The 21,745-nt window shown below is 50.1% G+C and overlaps 1 protein-coding gene across 6 annotated transcripts in view; it reads right to left on the bottom strand.

Moving 5' to 3' along the window:
- PIAS2 (protein inhibitor of activated STAT 2) overlaps nt 1-21,745 on the bottom strand; it is a 160,993-nt gene that overhangs the window by 38,111 nt on the left and 101,137 nt on the right. For all 6 annotated transcript variants that reach the window (XM_063958454.1, XM_063958419.1, XM_063958427.1 and 3 more), the window contains exons 6-8: nt 10,025-10,159; nt 9,822-9,927; nt 9,509-9,582 (exon numbers count right to left, since the gene is read on the bottom strand). In XM_063958454.1, coding sequence (XP_063814524.1) covers nt 9,509-9,582; nt 9,822-9,927; nt 10,025-10,159 — 315 coding nt within the window. The remainder of the gene's footprint in view (nt 1-9,508; nt 9,583-9,821; nt 9,928-10,024; nt 10,160-21,745) is intronic.

The raw sequence follows: 21,745 nt of genomic DNA, 5'->3' as shown, positions 1-21,745 counted from the left end.
TCAGAATCCAACCGTGCTGGTGAAGCACCTCCTGAGATAATGCTACGCCGACCAACAACTGTTCTCTGGACCTCGCCCTTATCAGGAGATCGTCCAAGTATAGGATAATTAAAACTCCCTTTTTTCGAAGGAGTATCATCATTTCGGCCATTACCTTGGTAAAAACCCTCGGTGCCGTGGACAGGCCGAACGGCAACGTCTGGAATTGGTAATGACAATCCTGTACCACAAATCTGAGGTACTCCTGGTGAGGATGGTAAATGGGGACATGCAGGTACGCATCCTTGATGTCCAGAGATACCATGTAATCTCCCTCTTCCAGGCTTGCAATAACCGCCCTGAGCGATTCCATCTTGAACTTGAATTTTCTTAAATATGTGTTCAAGGATTTCAAATTTAAAATGGGTCTCACCGAACCGTCCGGTTTCAGTACCACAAACATTGTGGAATAGTAACCCCGTCCTTGTTGAAGTAGGGGCACCTTGACTATCACCTGCTGGGAATACAGCTTGTGAATTGCCTCTAACACAGCCTCCCTTTCTGAGGGAGTCGTTGGTAAGGCAGATTTGAGGAAACGGCGGGGGGGGAGGGGGGGGGATGTCTCGAACTCCAGCCTGTACCCCTGAGATACCACTTAAAGGATCCAGGGATCTACCTGTGAGCGAGCCCACTGATTGCTGAAGTTTTTGAGACGGCCCCCCACCGTACCTGGCTCCGCCTGTTGAGCCCCAGCGTCATGCGGCGGACTTAGCAGAAGAAGCGGGGGAGGACTTTTGTTCCTGGGAACTGGCTGTATGCTGCAGCTTTTTCCACCTACCTCTGCCTCTGGGCAGAAAGGACGCGCCTCTACCCCGTCTGCTCTTTTGGGGGCGAAAGGACTGTACCTGATAATACGGTGCTCTCTTTGGTTGTGAGGGGACATGTGGCAAAAATGCTGATTTCCCAGCCGTTGCTGTGGACACTAAGTCCGAAAGACCATCCCCAAACAACTCCTCACCCTTATAAGGCAAAACTTCCATGTGCCTTTTAGAATCTGCATCACCTGTCCACTGCCGGGTCCATAACCCTCTCCTGGCAGAAATGGACAGTGCACTTATTTTAGATGCCAGCCGGCAAATATCCCTCTGTGCATCTCTTATGTAGAAGACAGCGTCTTTAATATGCTCTACGTTTAGCAATATAGTGTCCCTGTCTAGGGTGTCAATGTTTTCTGACAGGGAGTCTGACCATGCAGCTGCAGCACTGCACATCCATGCTGAGGCAATAGCTGGTCTCAGTATAATACCAGTGTGTGTATATATAGATTTCAGGAGAGCCTCCTGCTTTCTGTCAGCAGGTTCCTTAAGGGCGGCCGTATCCTGGGACGGCAGTGCCACCTTTTTTGATAAGCGCGTAAGTGCTTTATCCACCCTAGGGGGTGTTTCCCAACGTGATCTATCCTCTGGCGGGAAAGGGTACGCCATTAGTAATTTTTTTGAAATTACCAATTTTTTATCGGGGGAAGCCCACGCTAGTTCACACACTTCATTTAATTCTTCAGAAGGGGGAAAAAATAAGAATTTACTTACCGATAATTCTATTTCTCGTAGTCCGTAGTGGATGCTGGGGACTCCGTAAGGACCATGGGGAATAGCGGCTCCGCAGGAGACTGGGCACATCTAAAGAAAGCTTTAGGGCTAACTGGTGTGCACTGGCTCCTCCCCCTATGACCCTCCTCCAAGCCTCAGTTAGGATATTGTGCCCGGACGAGCGTACACAATAAGGAAGGATTTTGAATCCCGGGTAAGACTCATACCAGCCACACCAATCACACCGTACAACTTGTGATCTGAACCCAGTTAACAGCATGATAACAGAGGAGCCTCTAGAAAAGATGGCTCACTACAGCAATAACCCGATTTTTTGGTAACAATAACTATGTACCAGTATTGCAGACAATCCGCACTTGGGATGGGCGCCCAGCATCCACTACGGACTACGAGAAATAGAATTATCGGTAAGTAAATTCTTATTTTCTCTAACGTCCTAAGTGGATGCTGGGGACTCCGTAAGGACCATGGGGATTATACCAAAGCTCCCAAACGGGCGGGAGAGTGCGGATGACTCTGCAGCACCAATTGAGTGAACTCCAGGTCCTCCTCAGCCAGGGTATCAATTTTGTAGAATTTTACAAACGTATTTGCTCCTGACCAAGTAGCTGCTCGGCAAAGTTGTAAAGCCGAGACCCCTCGGGCAGCCGCCCAAGATGAGCCCACCTTCCTTGTGGAGTGGGCATTTACAGATTTTTGGCTGTGGCAGGCCTGCCACCGAATGTGCAAGCTGAATTGTACTACAAATCCAACGAGCAATAGTCTGCTTAGAAGCAGGAGCACCCAGCTTGTTGGGTGCATACAGGATAAACAGCGAGTCAGTTTTCCTGACTCAAGCCGTCCTGGAAACATATATTTTCAGGGCCCTGACAACGTCTAGCAACTTGGAGTCCTCCAAGTCCCTAGTAGCCGCAGGCACCACAATAGGTTGGTTCAGGTGAAACGCTGACACCACCTTAGGGAGAAACTGAGGACGAGTCCTCAATTCCGCCCTGTCCGAATGTAAAATCAGATAAGGGCTTTTACAGGATAAAGCCGCCAATTCTGACACGCGCCTGGCCCAGGCCAGGGCCAACAGCATGACCACTTTCCATGTGAGATATTTTAACTCCACAGATTTAAGTGGTTCAAACCAATGTGACTTTTGGAACCCAAAACTACATTGAGATCCCAAAGTGCCACTGAAGGCACAAAAGGAGGCTGTATATGCAGTACCCCTTTTACAAACGTCTGAACTTCAGGGACTGAAGCTAGTTCTTTTTGGAAGAAAATTGACAGGGCCGAAATTTTAACCTTAATGGACCCCAATTTCAGGCCCATAGACACTCCTGTTTGCAGGAAATGTAGGAAACGACCCAGTTGAATTTTCCTCCGTCGGGCCTTACTGGCCTCGCACCACGCAACATATTTTCGCCAAATGCGGTGATAATGTTTTGCGGTTACATCCTTCCTGGCTTTGATCAGGATAGGGATGACTTCATCCGGAATGCCTTTTCAGGGTCCGGCGTTCAACCGCCATGCCGTCAAACGCAGCCGTGGTAAGTCTTGGAACAGACAGGGTCCTTGATGGAGCAGGTCCCTTCTTAGAGGTAGAGGCCACGGATCCTCTTGAAGTTCCGGTTACCAAGTCCTTCTTGGCCAATCCGGAGCCACGAATATAGTGCTTACTCCTCTCCATCTTATCAATCTCAGTACCTTGGGTATGAGAGGCAGAGGAGGGAACACATACACTGACTGGTACACCCACGGTGTTACCAGAACGTCTACAGGTATTGCCTGAGGGTCTCTTGACCTGGCGCAATACCTGTCGAGTTTTTCCCAACGGTTTATAATCATGTGGAAGACTTCTGGGTGAAGTCCCCACTCTCCCGGGTGGAGGTCGTGCTGAGGAAGTCTGCTTCCCAGTTGTCCACTCCCGGAATGAATACTGCTGACAGTGCTATCACTTGATTTTCCGCCCAGCGAAGAATCCTTGCAGCTTCTGCCCATTGCCCTCCTGCTTCTTGTGCCACCCTGTCTGTTTACGTGGGTGACTGCCGTGATGTTGTCCGACTGGATCAACACCGGCTGACCTTGAAGCAGAGGACTTGCTAAGCTTAGAGCATTGTAAATGGCCCTTAGCTTCAGGATATTTATGTGAAGTGATGTCTCCAGACTTGACCATAAGCCCTGGATATTCCTTCCCTGTGTGACTGCTCCCCAGCCTCGCAGGCTGGCATCCGTGGTCACCAGGACCCAGTCCTGAATGCCGAATCTGCGGCCCTCTATAAGATGAGCACTCTGCAACCACCACAGGAGGGACACCCTTGTCCTTGGTGACAGGGTTATCCGCTGATGCATCTGAAGATGCGACCCGGACCATTTGTCCAGCAGGTCCCACTGGAAAGTTCTTGCGTGGAATCTGCCGAATGGGATTGCTTCTTAGGAAGCCACCATTTTACCAAGAACCCTTGTGCATTGATGCACTGAGACTTGGCTCGGTTTTAGGAGGTTCCTGACTAGCTCGGATAACTCCCTGGCTTTCTCCTCCGGGAGAAAAGCCTTTTTCTGGACTGTGTCCAGGATCATCCCTAGGAACAGAAGACAAGTCGTAGGAACCAGCTGCGATTTTGGAATATTGAGAATCCAAACGTGCTGCCGCAACACTACCTGAAATAGTGCTACACCGACCTCCAACTGTTCCCTGGATCTTACCCTTATCAGGGAATCGTCCAAGTAAGGGATAACTAAAATTCCCTTCCTTCGAAGGAATATCATCATTTCGGCCATTACCTTGGTAAAGACCCGGGGTGCCGTGGACCATCCATACGGCAGCGTCTGAACTGATAGTGACAGTTCTGTACCATAAACCTGAGGTACCCTTGATGAGAAGGGTAAATTTTGACATGAAGGTAAGTATCCTTGATGTCCCGAGACATCATGTAGTCCCCTTCTTCCAGGTTCGCAATCACTGCTCTGAGTGACTCAATCTTGAATTTGAACCTCTGTATGTAAGTGTTCAAAGATTTTAGATTTAGAATCGGTCTCACCGAGCCGTCTGGCTTCGGTGCCACAACAGTGTGGAATAATACCCCGTTCCCTGTTGCAGGAGGGGTACCTTGTTATCACCTGCTGGGAATACAGCTTGTGAATGGCTTCCAAAACTGTCTCCCTGTCAGAAGGAGACATCGGTAAAGCCGACTTTAGGAAACGGCGAGGGGGAGACGTCTCGAATTCTAATTTGTACCCCTGAGATATCACCTGAAGGATCCAGGGGTCTACTTGCGAGTGAGCCCACTGCGCGCTGAAATTCATTGAGACGGGCCCCCCACCGTGCCTGATTCTGCTTGTAAAGCCCCAGCGTCATACTAAGGGCTTGGCAGAGGCGGGAGAGGGTTTCTGTTCCTGGGAACTGGCTGATTTCTGCAGCCTTTTTCCTCTCCCTCTGTCACGGGGCAGAAATGAGAAATCTTTTGCCCGCTTGTCCACGAAAAAATTGCGCCTGATAATACGGCGTCTTCTCATGTTGAGAGGCGACCTGGGGTACAAACGTGGATTTCCCAGCTGTTGCCGTGGCCACCAGGTCTGAAAGACCGACCCCAAATAACTCCTCCCTTTAATAAGGCAATACTTCCAAATGCCGTTTGGAATACGCATCACCTGACCATTGACGTGTCCATAACCCTCTACTGGTAGAAATGGACAACTCACTTTGACTTGATGCCAGTCGGCAAATATTCCGCTGTGCATCACGCATATATAGAAATGCATCTTTTAAATGCTCTATAGGCAAAAATATACTGTCCCTATCTAGGGTATCAATATTTTCAGTCAGGGAATCCGACCACGCCAACCCAGCACTGCACATCCAGGCTGAGGCGATTGCTGGTCGCAGTATAACACCAGTATGTGTGTAAATACATTTTAGGATACCCTCTTGCTTTCTATCAGCAGGATCCTTAAGGGCGGCCATCTCAGGAGAGGGTAGAGCCCTTACAAGCGTGTGAGCGCTTTATCCACCCTAGGGGGTGTTTCCCAACGCACCCTAACCTCTGGCGGGAAAGGATATAATGCCAATAACATTTTAGAAATTATCAGTTGTTATCGGGGGAAAACCACGCATCATCACACACCTCATTTAATTTCTCAGATTCAGGAAAACTACAGGTAGTTTTTCCTCACCGAACATAATACCCCTTTTTTGGTGGTACTCGTATTATCAGAAATGTGTAAAAACATTTTTCATTGCCTCAATCATGTAACGTGTGGCCCTACTGGAAGTCACATTTGTCTCTTCACCGTCGACACTGGAGTCAGTATCCGTGTCGGCGTCTATATCTGCCATCTGAGGTAACGGGCGCTTTAGAGCCCCTGACGGCCTATGAGACGTCTGGACAGGCACAAGCTGAGTAGCCGGCTGTCTCATGTCAACCACTGTCTTTTATACAGAGCTGACACTGTCACGTAATTCCTTCCAACAGTTCATCCACTCAGGTGTCGACCCCCTAGGGGGTGACATCACTATTACAGGCAATCTGCTCCGTCTCCACATCATTTTTCTCCTCATACATGTCGACACAAATGTACCGACATACAGCACACACACAGGGAATGCTCTGATAGAGGACAGGACCCCACTAGCCCTTTGGGGAGACAGAGGGAGAGTTTGCCAGCACACACCAGAGCGCGCTATATATATACAGGGATAACCTTATATAAGTGTTTTTACCCTTATAGCTGCTGTATCTTTAATACTGCGCGTAATTAGTGCCCCCCCTCTCTTTTTTAACCCTTTCTGTAGTGTAGTGACTGCAGGGGAGAGACAGGGAGCTTCCCTCCAACGGAGTTGTGAGGGAAAATGGCGCCAGTGTGCTGAGGAGATAGGCTCCGCCCCCTTATCGGCGGCCTTATCTCTCGTTTTTTTATGTATTTTGGCAGGGGTTAAATGCATCCATATAGCCCAGGAGCTATATGTGATGCATTTTTTGCCATCCAAGGTGTTTATTATTGCGTCTCAGGGCGCCCCCCCCAGCGCCCTGCACCCTCAGTGACCGGAGTGTGAAGTGTGCTGAGAGCAATGGCGCACAGCTGCAGTGCTGTGCGCTACCTTGTTGAAGACAGGACGTCTTCTGCCGCCGATTTTCCGGACCTCTTCTGCCTTCTGGCTCTGTAAGGGGGCCGGCGGCGCGGCTCTGGGACCCATCCAGGCTGGACCTGTGATCGTCCCTCTGGAGCTAATGTCCAGTAGCCTAAGAAGCCCAATCCACTCTGCACGCAGGTGAGTTCGCTTCTTCTCCCCTTAGTCCCTCGATGCAGTGAGCCTGTTGCCAGCAGGTCTCACTGAAAATAAAAAACCTAACTAAAACTTTCACTAAGAAGCTCAGGAGAGCCCCTAGTGTGCACCCTTCTCGTTCGGGCACAAAGATCTAACTGAGGCTTGGAGGAGGGTCATAGGGGGAGGAGCCAGTGCACACCAGTTAGTCCTAAAGCTTTCTTTAGATGTGCCCAGTCTCCTGCGGAGCCGCTATTCCCCATGGTCCTTACGGAGTCCCCAGCATCCACTTAGGACGTTAGAGAAACTACTGGTAGTTTTTTCTCCCCAAACATAATACCCTTCTTTGTGGTACTTGGGGTCACCTCAGAAATGTGTAAAACATTTTTTATTGCCTCAATCATATAACGAGTGGCCCTATTGGACATTACATTAGTCTCTTCGTCGTCGACACTGGTATCAGTATCCGTGTCGACATCTGTATCTGCCATCTGAGGTAACGGGCGTTTTAGAGCCCCTGATGACTTTTGAGACGTCTGGACAGGCACGGGCTGAGAAGCCGGCTGCCCCGCATTTGGCATGTCGTCAAATTTTTTATGTAAGGTGTCGACACTTTCGCGTAATTCCTTCCACAAGTCCATCCACTCCGGTGTCTGCCCCGCAGGGGGTGACAACACATTTATAGGCAACTGCTCCTCCTCCACATAAGCCTCCTCATCAAACATGTCGACACAGTCGTACCGACACACCGCACACACACAGGGAATGCTCTGACAGAAGACAGGACCCCACAAAGCCCTTTGGGGAGACAGAGAGAGAGTATGCCAGCACACACCAGAGCGCTATATAATACAGGGATTAACTAAATTATATCCCCTTATAGCTGCTATATGTATATTGCGCCTAAATTTAGTGCCCCCCCTCTCTTTTTTACCCTTTCTGTAGTGTAGACTGCAGGGGAGAGCCAGGGAGCTTCCTTCCAGCTGAGCTGTGAGGGAGAAATGGCGCCAGTGTGCTGAGGGAGATAGCTCCGCCCCTTTTTCGGCTGGCTTTTCTCCCGCTTTTTTATGGATTCTGGCAGGGGTATTTATCACATATATAGCCTCTGGTGCTATATATTGTGATATATTTGCCAGCCAAGGTGTTTATATTGCTTCTCAGGGCGCCCCCCCCCCCAGCGCCCTGCACCCTCAGTGACCGAAGTGTGTATGAGGAGCAATGGCGCACAGCTGCAGTGCTGTGCGCTACCTTGGTGAAGACTGATGTCTTCTGCCGCCGATTTTCCGGATTCTTCTTGCTTCTGGCTCTGTAAGGGGGCCGGCGGCGCGGCTCCGGGACCGAACATCAATGGCCGGTTCCATGCGGTCGATCCCTCTGGAGCTAATGGTGTCCAGTAGCCTAAGAAGCCCAAGCTACCACCAGTTAGGTAGGTTCGCATCTTCTCCCCTTAGTCCCTCGCTGCAGTGAGTCTGTTGCCAGCAGATCTCACTGTAAAATAAAAAACCTAAAATATACTTTCTCTCTAGGAGCTCAGGAGAGCCCCTAGTGTGCATCCAGCTCAGCCGGGCACATGATTCTAACTGAAGTCTGGAGGAGGGTCATAGTGGGAGGAGCCAGTGCACACCAGGTAGTCCTAAATCTTTCTTAGCTGTGCCCAGTCTCCTGCGGAGCCGCTATCCCCCATGGTCCTTACGGAGTCCCCAGCATCCACTAGGACGTCAGAGAAAGTGTCGGTATGCCGGCTGTCGGGATTCTGGCGACGGCATACTGTGCGCCGGGATCCCGACAGTCGGCATACTGAAGACCACCCCCTGGACTGTTAGTGTTCCTTGAGGACCGAAGTTGGCAACGCCTGTTCTAGGATAAGCCAAGGGTGAAGCAGCTGCCCAAAAAACCCTGCGAGGGATACCAAGGGACAAAGGACCCTCTAGGACCATCAGTCCCAGCTTATTGAACAGATAGGAAGGACATGTCTGGGCAGTCTATGAACTGTAGCATAGTATGGCCCCTGCAAACAAGACCCCCCTAAGCAAACTGGCCAAACCTACACTAATCCTGTGATGCAGAACCGACCTGGCAGGACAAACTACCTGTATGCCTATCTAGTACAGAGCTTAAGCCATCATAATGATATTGAAGAAGAAATGAAAGCTTTCAGTAGCAGTGTGTTCCAGAGTTAGGAGTCCATTTACAGCGCTAGCTTTGGGCTGTTCTGACTCCCAGCAGAAAACTGCACTGATACAATCCTGTTCTAAAGGTGGGTACACACTCGCCTAGTGTGTTCCCTTCCCTGCCGGGGCGGCTTGCGGCAGTGCCTACACACTGAGCGATATGACAACGATATCACTCAGTGACGTCACACCGCGGCCGGGTCGTGAACGCAGCTTTTGGATGACAGTCCAAAATGAGCTGCATGCACTGTCGTCAGCGAGGGTCATTAAAGCACCCGCGGGGCCGCGCATTGCACGTAGTTTGGCAACGTACACACTGGCCATTATAGTAAACGACGTCACTCAGGAAGGGCAAAATGAGCGACGCCACTTACTATTATCGCCTAGTGTGTATGCACCTTTAGAGCTACAGATACCTCACAAGAGGGCGCTCTTAGTAGCAAAGGTTTCAAACAAGGAAGATAAGGTAGATGTACTTACTACAAAGTGGTACTTACAGGGCACATCAACGAGACCCGCAGGCTGGTCGTGGCTATTTCACTGTCCGGATCAGCCGTCAGCTTCTCCTTTACTGAGAGAAACAATCCCCACATATTACAGGGTTAAGAATACTAATATGATATAGATCGCTGTACAGCACACATGGCTGAGGCCAAATACCATCTCTATAATAGCCTGAATGAATAAAATTCCTGTATATGCTATTTTTTCTATGAACATAGATGTTAATGTAATGTGGCAAGTTACCATCAGGTGTAATAACAGCTGGAAAGGACACCCAGGACTAGGTATAATACACCATAGACTCACTCAGCGCTCGGGAATGGTCCGGATTCCGGATGCCTTTCATCTTTAGCTTCTGCAGTAATACTGCCGACGTCAGCTGCCGCACCAAGTATACGGACATGGAATAACTCTACATGGGGGGAAAAGGAGAAAAGGAGGCCGGCGTTTATATATCATGCTAATCTCAGGCAATGAATGCAAGAGTGTGGTACTAGGAACACACCCACCTTTCCTATCTCTGAGGCCCAGGAGATGGACACTTGGTTGGGCACCGAAGTACAGAGTCGAACTAGAGACGTAATGTTCAACGGGCGGCCAGGTCGCTTTTGTTCAACGCCATTTTTTGGAGGTGGGGCACATCCCTACAGGGGGAACATTGTTCACATTACAGGGTGGAAAGGTAATACCAACATAAATATTGTTACCATCGCTAGTATAGTTATATTAACCCAATGTTACCCGATGACCAGTGTAAGCTAATTTCTAACTGTAGAAGGTTATGCGACAGTAGAAACTGGATTTAAAAAGAAAAGCTTTATTTAACCAATTGGTGAGAACAAAAGAACTGTATTTAAAAAAATAAGATTTTACTCACCGGTAAATCTATTTCTCGTAGTCCGTAGTGGATGCTGGGGACTTCGTAAGGACCATGGGGAATAGACGGGCTCCGCAGGAGACTGGGCACTCTATAAGAAAGATTTGGTACTATCTGGTGTGCACTGGCTCCTCCCTCTATGCCCCTCCTCCAGACCTCAGTTAGGATACTGTGCCCGGAAGAGCTGACACAATAAGGAAGGATTTTTTGAATCCCGGGTAAGACTCATACCAGCCACACCAATCACACCGTATAACTCGTGATACTATACCCAGTTAACAGTATGAAATATAACTGAGCCTCTCAACAGATGGCTCAATAATAACCCTTTAATTAGGCAATAACTATATACAAGTATTGCAGACACTCCGCACTTGGGACGGGCGCCCAGCATCCACTACGGACTACGAGAAATAGATTTACCGGTGAGTAAAATCTTATTTTCTCTGACGTCCTAGTGGATGCTGGGGACTCCGTAAGGACCATGGGGATTATACCAAAGCTCCCAAACGGGCGGGAGAGTGCGGATGACTCTGCAGCACCGAATGAGAGAACTCAAGGTCCTCCTCAGCCAGGGTATCAAATTTGTAGAATTTTGCAAACGTGTTTGCCCCTGACCAAGTAGCAGCTCGGCAAAGTTGTAAAGCCGAGACCCCTCGGGCAGCCGCCCAAGATGAGCCCACCTTCCGCGTGGAATGGGCTTTTACAGATTTAGGCTGCGGTAAGCCTACCGCAGAATGCGCCAGCTGAATAGTGCTACAAATCCAGCGCGCAATAGACTGCTTAGAAGCAGGAGCACCTATCTTGTTGGGTGCGTACAGGACAAAAAGCGAGTCAGTCTTTCTGACTCCAGCCGTCCTGGAAACATAAAGTTTCAGGGCCCTGACTACATCCAGTAACTTGGATTCCTCCAAGTCCCCAGTAGCCGCAGGCACCACAATAGGTTGGTTCAAGTGAAAAGCAGATACCACCTTAGGGAGAAACTGGGGACGAGTCCTCAATTCTGCCCTATCCATATGAAAAATCAGATAAGGGCTTTTACAAGACAAAGCCGCCAATTCTGACACACGCCTGGCCGAAGCCAAGGCCAATAACATGACCACTTTCCACGTGAGATATTTCAGATCCACAGTTTTAAGTGGTTCAAACCAATGTGATTTTAGGAAATTTAACACCACATTGAGATCCCAAGGTGCCACGGGAGGCACAAAAGGGGGCTGAATATGAAGCACTCCCTTTACAAAAGTCTGAACTTCAGGCAGTGAAGACAGTTCTTTCTGGAAGAAAATCGACAGGGCCGAAATCTGGACTTTAATGGAACCCAATTTTAGGCCCATAGTCACTCCCGACTGCCGGAAGTGTAGAAAGCGACCCAGCTGAAATTCCTCCGTTGGGGCCTTCTGAGCCTCACACCACGCAACATATCTTCGCCAAATACGGTGATAATGGTTCGCGGTTACTTCTTTCCTGGCTTTTATTAGCGTAGGAATGACTTCCACTGGAATGCCCTTTTACTTTAGGATCCGGAATTCAACCGCCATGCCGTCAAACGCAGCCGCGGTAAGTCTTGGAACAGACAGGGCCCCTGCTGCAGCAGATCCTGTCTGAGCGGTAGAGGCCATGGGTCCTCTGATATCATTTCCTGAAGTTCCGGGTACCAAGCCCTTCTTGGCCAATCCGGAACCACGAGTATCGTTCTTACTCCTCGCCTTCTTATTATTCTCAGTACCTTTGGTATGAGAGGCAGAGGAGGGAACACATAAACCGACTGGTACACCCACGGTGTCACTAGAGCGTCCACAGCTATCGCCTGAGGGTCCCTTGATCTGGCGCAATATCTCTTTAGCTTTTTGTTGAGGCGGGACGCCATCAAGTCCACCTGTGGCCTTTCCCAACGGTTTACCAACAGTAGGAAGACTTCTGGATGAAGTCCCCACTCTCCCGGGTGTAGGTCGTGTCTGCTGAGGAAGTCTGCTTCCCAGTTGTCCACTCCCGGAATGAACACTGCCGACAGTGCTAGTACGTGATTTTCCGCCCATCGGAGAATCCTTGTGGCTTCTGCCATTGCCATCCTGCTTCTTGTGCCGCCCTGTCGGTTCACATGGGCGACTGCCGTGATGTTGTCTGACTGGATCAGTACCGGCTGGTTTTGAAGCAGGGGTCTTGCCTGACTTAGGGCATTGTAAATGGCCCTTAGTTCCAGAATATTTATATGTAGGGAAGTCTCCTGACTTGACCATAGTCCTTGGAAGTTTCTTCCCTGTGTGTCTGCTCCCCAGCCTCGAAGGCTGGCATCCGTGGTCACCAGGACCCAGTCCTGTATGCCGAATCTGCGGCCCTCTAGAAGATGAGCACTCTGCAGCCACCACAGTAGAGACACCCTGGTCCTTGGAAACAGGGTTATCATTTGATGCATCTGAAGATGCGATCCCGACCACTTGTCCAAGAGGTCCCACTGGAAGGTCCTCGCATGGAACCTGCCGAATGGAATTGCTTCGTATGAAGCCACCATTTTTCCCAGGACTCGTGTGCAACGATGCACCGATACCCGTTTTGGTTTTAGGAGGTCTCTGACTAGAGATGACAGCTCCTTGGCTTTCTCCTGCGGGAGAAACACTTTTTTCAGTTCTGTGTCCAAAATCATCCCCAGGAACAGTAAGCGAGTGGAAGGAACCAGCTGTGACTTTGGAATGTTCAGAATCCAGCCATGCTGTTGTAGCACCTCCTGAGATAGTGCTACTCCGACCAGTAACTGCTCCCTGGACCTCGCCTTTATAAGGAGATCGTCCAAGTATGGGATAATTAAAACTCCCTTTTTTCGAAGGAGTATCATCATTTCTGCCATTACCTTGGTAAACACCCTCGGTGCCGTGAACAGTCCAAACGGTAGTGTCTGGAATTGGTAATGGCAATCCTGTACCACAAATCTGAGGTACTCCTGGTGAGGAAGGTAAATAGGGACATGCAGGTAAGCATCCTTGATGTCCAGGGATACCATGTAATCCCCCTCGTCCAGGCTTGCAATAACCGCCCTGAGCGATTCCATCTTGAACTTGAATTTTGTTATGCAAGTGTTCAAGGATTTCAAATTTAAAATGGGTCTCACCGAACCGTCTGGTTTCGGTACCACAAACAGTGTGGAATAGTAGCCCCGGCCTTGTTGAAGTAGGGGTACCTTGACTATCACCTGCTGGAAATACAGCTTGTGAATGGCCTCTAGCACAGCCTCCCTGCCCGATGGAGTCGTCGGTAAGGCTGTTTTGAGGAAACGGCGGGGGAGCGGCGCCTCGAATTCCAGCTTGTACCCCTGAGATACTACTTGAAGGATCCAGGGATCCACCCGTGAGCGAGCCCACTGATCGCTGAAATTTTTGAGGCGGCCCCCCACCGTACCTGGCTCCGCCTGTGGAGCCCCACCGTCATGCGGCTGATTTGGAAGAAGCGGGGGAGGACTTTTGGTCCTGGGAACCGGCTGTGTGTTGCAGCTTTTTCCCCCTTCCTCTGCCTCTAGACAGAAAGGACCCGCCTTTTCCGCGCCTGTTTTTCTGGGGTCGAAAGGACTGTACTTGGTAATACGGTGCTTTCTTAGGCTGTGAGGGGACATGGGGCAAAAATGCAGACTTCCCAGCCGTTGCTGTGGAAACAAGGTCTGAGAGACCGTCCCCGAATAACTCCTCACCCTTATAAGGCAAAACTTCCATGTGCCTTTTAGAATCTGCATCTCCTGTCCACTGCCGAGACCATAAGCCTCTCCTAGCAGAGATGGACAAAGCACTTATTCTAGATGCCAGCCGGCAGATCTCCCTCTGTGCATCTCTCATGTATAAGATCGAGTCTTTTATATGCTCTATGGTTAGCAATATAGTGTCTCTGTCTAGGGTGTCAATATTTTCCGACAGGGAATCTGACCAAGCAGCAGCAGCACTGCACATCCAGGCTGAGGTAATAGCTGGTCTCAGTATAACACCAGTGTGTGTGTAAATAGATTTTAGGATAGCCTCCTGCTTTCTACTTCAGGGCGGCCGTATCCGGAGACGGTAGTGCCACCTTTTTAGACAAAGTGTGAGCGCTTTATCCACCCTAGGGGTAGTTTCCCAACGTGACCTATCCTCTGACGAGAAAGGGAACGCCATTAGTAATTTTTTTGAAATCACCAATTTTTTATCGGGGAAAGCCCACGCTTCTTCACACACCTCATTCAATTCCTCAGATGGGGGAAAAACTATAGGTAGTTTTTCTCCCCAAACATAATACCCTTCTTTGAGGTACCCGGGTTTATATCAGTAAGGTGTAATACCTCTTTCATTGCCTCAATCATGCCACAAATGGCCCTAGTGGACATTAAATTTGACTCATCGTCGTCGACACTTGCATCAGTATCCGTGTCGACATCTGTGTCTGCCATCTGAGGTAGTGGTCGTTTCAGGGCCCCTGACGGCCTTTGAATCGTCTGGGCAGGCACGAGCTGAGAAGCCGGCTGTCCCGCATTTGGCATGTCGTCAAATTTTTTATGTAAGGAGTCGACACTTGCACGTAATTCCTTCCATAAATCCATCCACTCAGGTGTCTGCCCCGCAGGGGGTGACATCACATTAATAGGCATCTGCTCCGCCTCCACATAAGTCTCCTCATCAAACATGTCGACACAGCCGTACCGACACACCGCACACACACAGGGAATGCTCTTACAAGGAGACAGGACCCCACAAAAGCCCTTTGGGGAGACAGAGAGAAAGTATGCCAGCACACATCAGAGCGCTATAATAATACAGGGACTAACTGAATTATGACCCTTTATAGCTGCTTATTATATTAAACTGCGCCCAAATTTAGTGCCCCCCTCTCTTTTTTACCCTTTCCGTAGTGTAGACTGCAGGGGAGAGTCAGGGAGCTTCCTTCCAGCGGAACTGTGAGGGAATAATGGCGCCAGTGTGCGGAGGGAGAAGGCGCCGCCCCTTTTTCGGCGGCCTTTCTCCCGCTTTTTTCTGTAATTCTGGCAGGGGTAATTACCACATATATAGCCTCTGGGACTATATAATGTGGTTATTTTTGACAGCCAAGGTGATATTATTGCTGCTCAGGGCGCCCCCCCCCCCAGCGCCCTGCACCCTCAGTGACCGGAGTGTGAAGTGTGTATGAGGAGCAATGGCGCACAGCTGCAGTGCTGTGCGCTACCTTGGTGAAGACTGATGTCTTCTGCCGCCGATTTTCCTGACCATCTTCATGCTTCTGGCTCTGTAAGGGGGACGGCGGCGCGGCTCCGGGAACGAACACCAAGGACGAGTCCTGCGGTCGATCCCTCTGGAGCTAATGGTGTCCAGTAGCCTAAGAAGCCCAAGCTAGCTGCAAGCAGGTAGGTTCGCTTCTTCTCCCCTTAGTCCCACGATGCAGTGAGCCTGTTGCCAGCAGGTCTCACTGTAAAATAAAAAACCTAATTTTAAACTTTCTTTCTAGCAGCTCAGAAGAGCTCCTAGTGTGCAACCAGCTCGGGCCGGGCACAGAAATCTAACTGAGGTCTGGAGGAGGGGCATAGAGGGAGGAGCCAGTGCACACCAGATGGTACCAAATCTTTCTTATAGAGTGCCCAGTCTCCTGCGGAGCCCGTCTATTCCCCATGGTCCTTACGGAGTCCCCAGCATCCACTAGGACGTTAGAGAAATAAGATTTTACTCACCGGTAAATTTATTTCTCGTAGTCCGTAGTGGATGCTGGGACTCCGTAAGGACCATGGGGAATAGCGGCTCCGCAGGAGACTGGGCACAACTAAAGAAAGCTTTAGGACTACCTGGTGTGCACTGGCTCCTCCCACTATGACCCTCCTCCAGACCTCAGTTAGGATACTGTGCCCGGAAGAGCTGACACAATAAGGAAGGATTTTGAATCCCGGGTAAGACTCATACCAGCCAAACCAATCACACCGTATAACTCGTGATACTATACCCAGTTAACAGTATGAAATATAACTGAGCCTCTCAACAGATGGCTCAACAATAACCCTTTAGTTAGGCAATAACTACTATATACAAGTATTGCAGACAATCCGCACTTGGGATGGGCGCACAGCATCCACTACGGACTACGAGAAATAGATTTACCGGTGAGTAAAATCTTATTTTCTCTGACGTCCTAAGTGGATGCTGGGACTCCGTAAGGACCAAGGGGATTATACCAAAGCTCCCAAACGGGCGGGAGAGTGCGGATGACTCTGCAGCACCGAATGAGCAAACTCTAGGTCCTCCTCAGCCAGGGTATCAAACTTGTAGACTCTTGCAAAAGTGTTTGAACCCGACCAAGTAACCGCTCGGCAAATTTGTAAAGCCGAGACCCCTCGGGCAGCCGCCCAAGAAGAGCCCACTTTCCTCGTGGAATGGGCTTTCACAGATTTAGGGTGCGGCAGTCCAGCCGCAGAATGTGCAAGTTGAATCGTGCTACAGATCCAGCGAGCAATAGTCTGCTTAGAAGCAGGAGCACCCAGCTTGTTGGGTGCATACAGGATAAATAGCGAGTCAGTTTTCCTGACTCCAGCCGTCCTGGAAACATATATTTTCCAGGGCCCTGACTACGTCCAATAACTTGGAATCCTCCAAGTCCCAAGTAGCCGCAGGCACCACAATAGGTTGGTTCACATGAAAAACTGATACCACCTTAGGAAGGAATTGGGAACGAGTCCTCAATTCCGCCCTATCCATATAAAAAAATTAGATAAGGGCTTTTGCATGATAAAGCAGCTAATTCTGATACACGCCTGGCCGACGCCAAGGCCAACAGCATGACCACTTTCCACGTGAGGTATTTTAGCTCCACGGATTTAAGTGGCTCAACCCAATGCGACTTCAGGAAATCCAACACCACGTTGAGATCCCACGGTGCCACTGGAGGCACAAACGGGGGCTGACTATGCAGCACTCCCTTTACAAAAGTCTGAACTTCAGGCAGTGAAGTCAGTTCTTTTTTGGAAGAAAATCGATAGAGCCGAAATCTGGACCTTAATGGAACCCAATTTTAGGCCCAAAGTCACCCCTGACTGTAGGAAGAGCAGAAATCGACCTAGCTGAAATTCCTCCGTTGGGGCCTTCCGGCCTCACAGTACGCAACATATTTCCGCCATATGCGGTGATAATGGTTTGCGTTCACTTCTTTCCTAGCTTTAATTAGCGTAGGGATAACTTCCTCCGGAATGCCCTTTTCCTTCAGGATCCGGCGTTCAACCGCCATGCCGTCAAACGCAGCCGCGGTAAGTCTTGGAACAGACAGGGCCCCTGCTGCAGCAGGTCCTGTCTGAGCGGCAGAGGCCATGGGTCCTCTGAGATCATTTCTTGGAGTTCTGGGTACCAAGCTCTTCTTGGCCAATCCGGAACAATGAGTATAGTTCTTACTCCTATCCTTCTTATTATTCTCATTACCCTGGGTATGAGAGGCAGAGAAGGGAACACATACACCGACTGGTACACCCACGGTGTTACCAGAGCGTCCACAGCTATCGCCTGAGGGTCCCTTGACCTGGCGCAATATCTTTTTAGCTTTTTGTTGAGGCGGGACGCCATCATGTCCACCTGTGGCCTTTCCCAACGGTGTACAATCATTTGGAAGACTTCTGGATGAAGTCCCCACTCTCCCGGGTGGAGGTCGTGTCTGCTGAAAGTCTGCTTCCCAGTTGTCCACTCCGGGAATGAACACTGCTGACAGTGCTAACACATGATTTTCCGCCCATCGGAGAATCCTTGTGGCTTCTGCCATCGCCATCCTGCTTCTTGTGCCGCCCTGTCGGTTTACATGAGCGACCGCCGTGATGTTGTCTGACTGGATCAGCACCGGCCGGTGTTGAAGCAGGGGTCTAGCCTGACTTAGGGCATTGTAAATGGCCCTTAGTTCCAGAATATTTTTGTGTAGGGAAGTCTCCTGACTTGTCCATAGTCCTTGGAAGTTTCTTCCCTGTGTGACTGCCCCCCAGCCTCGAAGGTTGGCATCCGTGGTCAACAGGACCCAGTCCGGTATGCCGAATCTGCGGCCCTCGAGAAGATGAGCACTCTGCAGCCACCACCACAGCGACACCCTGGCCCTTGGAGACAGGGTTATCCGCCCATGCATCTGAAGATGCGACCCGGACCACTTGTCCAACAGATCCCACTGGAAGATCCTTGCATGGGACCTGGCGAATGGAATTTCTTCGTAAGAAGCTACCATCTTTCCCAGGGCTCGCGTGCATTGATGCACCGACACCTGTATTTGTATTAGGAGGTCTCTGTCTAGAGACGACAACTCCTTGGACTTCTCCTCCGGGAGAAACCCTTTTTATCCTGTTCTGTGTCCAGAACCATACCCAGGAACAGTAGACGCGTCGTAGGAACCAGCTGCGACTTTGGAATATTCAGAATCCAGCCGTGCTGTTGTAGCACTTCCCGAGATAGTGCTACTCCGACGAACAACTGCTCCCTGGACCTCGCCTTTATAAGGAGATCGTCCAAGTACGGGATAATTATTTCGGCCATTACCTTGGTAAATACCCTCGGTGCCGGGGACAGACCAACGGCAACGTCTGGAATTGGTAATGACAATCCTGTACCACAATTTTGAGGTACTCCTGGTGAGGAGGGTAAATAGGGACATGCAGGTAAGCATCCTTGATGTCCAGTGATACCATGAAATTCTCCAGGCTTGCAATAATCGCCCTGAGCGATTCCATTTTGAACTTGAACCTTCGTATAAAAGTGTTCAAGGATTTCAATTTTAGAATGGGTCTCACCGAACCGTATGGTTTCGGTACCACAAACATTTTGGAATAGTAACCCCGACCTTGTTGAAGGAGGGGGTACCTTGATTTCACCTGCTGGAATTACAGCTTGTGAATTGCCGCCAGTACTACCTCCCTTTCTCCGAGGGCAGCAGGCAAGGCTGATGTGAGGTAACGGCGAGGGGGAGTCGCCTCGAACTCCAGCCTGTATCCCTGTGATACTACTTGCAGAACCTAGGGATCCACCTGTGGGCAAGCCCACTGGTCCCTGAAGTTCCCGAGACGCGCCCCCACCGCACCTGTCTCCACCTGTGGAGCCCAGCGTCATGCGGTGGACTCAGAGGAAGCGGGGGAAGATTTTTGATCCTGGGAACTGGCTGTCTGGTGCAGCTTTTTCCTTCTTCCCTGGTCTCTGTGCAGAAAGGAAGCGCCTTTGACCCGCTTGCTTTTCTGAAGCCGAAAGGACTGTACCTGAAAATACGGTGCTTTCTTAGGCTGTGAGGAAACCTGAGGTAAAAGTTTTTCTTCCCAGCTGTTGCTGTGGATACGAGGTCCCAGAGACCATCCCCAAACAATTCCTCACCCTTATAAGGCTGAATCTCCATGTGCCTTTTAAAGGCAGCATCACCTGTCCACTGCCGGGTCTGTAATACCCTCCTGGCAGAATGGACATTGCATTAATTCTGGATGCCAGCCGGCAAATATCCCTCTGTGCATCCCTCATATATAAGACGACGTCGTTTAATATGCTCTATGTTAGCAAATAATATCCCTGTCTTAGGGTATTAATATTATCTGACAGGGTAGCAGACCACGCTGCAGCAGCACTATTTATGCTGAGGCAATTGCAGGTCTCAGTATAGTACCTGAGTGTGTATATACAGACTTCAGGATAGCCTCCTGCTTTTTATCAGCAGGCTCCTTCAAAGTGGCCGTATCCCAAGACAGCAGTGCCACCTTTTTTGACAAACGTGTGAGCGCCTTATCCACCCTAGGGGATATCTCCCAACGTGACCTATCCTCTGGCGGGAAAGGGTACGCCAGCAGTAACTTTTTAGAAATTACCAGTTTCCTATCGGGGGAACCCACGCTCTTTACACACTTCATTCACTCATCTGATGGGGGAACAAAACACTGGCTGCTTTTTCTCCCCAAACATAAAACCCCTTTTATGTGGTACTTGGGTTCATGTCAGAACTGTGTAACACATTTTTCATTGCCGAGATCATGCAACGGATGTTCCTAGTGGATTGTGTATATGTCTCAACCTCGTTGACACTGGAGTCAGACTCCGTGTCGACATCTGTGTCTGCCATCTGAGGTAACGGGCGTTTTTTTGAGCCCCTGATGGCCTTTGAGACGCCTGGGCAGGCGCGGGCTGAGAAGCCGGCTGTCCCACAGCTGTTACGTCATCCAGCCTTTTATGGAAGGAGTTGACATTGTCGGTTAATACCTTCCACCTATCCATCCACTCTGGTGTCGGCCCCACAGGGGGCGACATCCCATTTATCGGCCTCTGCTCCGCCTCCACGTAACCTTCCTCATCCAACATGTCGACACAGCCGTACCGACACACCGCACACACACAGGGAATGCTCTGACTGAGGACAGGACCCCACAAAGTCCTTTGGGGAGACAGAGAGAGAGTATGCCAGCACACACCAGAGCGCTATATAATGCAGGGATTAACACTATAACTGAGTGATTTTTCCCCCAATAGCTGCTTGTATACACATATTGCGCCTAAATTTAGTGCCCACCCTCTCTTTTTAACCCTTTGAGCCTGAAAACTACAGGGGAAAGCCTGGGGAGCTGTCTTCCAGCTGTACTGTGAAGAAAAAATGGCGCCAGTGTGCTGAGGGAGATAGCCCCGCCCCTTTTCCGGCGGACTTCTCCCGCTTTTTCTGGAATTCTGGCAGGGGTATTTTTACACCTATATAGCCTTCCTGACTATATATGGTGTAGATTTGCCAGCCAAGGTGTATTATATTGCCCTCAGGGCGCCCCCCCCCAGCGCCCTGCACCCATCAGTGACCGGAGTGTGAGGTGTGCATGAGGAGCAATGGCGCACAGCTGCAGTGCTGTGCGCTACCTTGTTGAAGACAGAAGTCTTCTGCCGCCGATTTTCCGGAACACTTCTTGCTTCTGGCTCTGTAAGGGGGCCGGCGGCGCAGCTCCGGGACCGAACATCGAGGTCGGGTCCTGTGGTCGATCCCTCTGGAGCTAATGGTGTCCAGTAGCCTAAGAAGCCCAAGCTACCACCAGTTAGGTAGGTTCGCTTCTTCTCCCCTTAGTCCCTCGCTGCAGTGAGTCTGTTGCCAGCAGATCTCACTGTAAAATAAAAAACCTAAAATATACTTTCTTTCTAGGAGCTCAGGAGAGCCCCTAGTGTGCATCCAGCTCAGCCGGGCACAAGATTCTAACTGAGGTCTGGAGGAGGGTCATAGTGGGAGGAGCCAGTGCACACCAGGTAGTCCTAAAGCTTTCTTTAGTTGTGTCCAGTCTCCTGCGGAGCCGCTATTCCCCATGGTCCTTACGGAGTCCCAGCATCCACTTAGGACGTCAGAGAAAGAAAAGCTTTATTTAACCAATTGGTGAGAACAAAAGAACAGCACATATGCA

The sequence above is a fragment of the Pseudophryne corroboree genome, chromosome 1 (genome assembly GCF_028390025.1).
Source record: "Pseudophryne corroboree isolate aPseCor3 chromosome 1, aPseCor3.hap2, whole genome shotgun sequence".
NCBI lineage: Eukaryota > Metazoa > Chordata > Amphibia > Anura > Myobatrachidae > Pseudophryne > Pseudophryne corroboree.
Note: the sequence above shows the minus strand (reverse complement) of the source record. Positions and strands in the feature narration are given on the sequence as shown.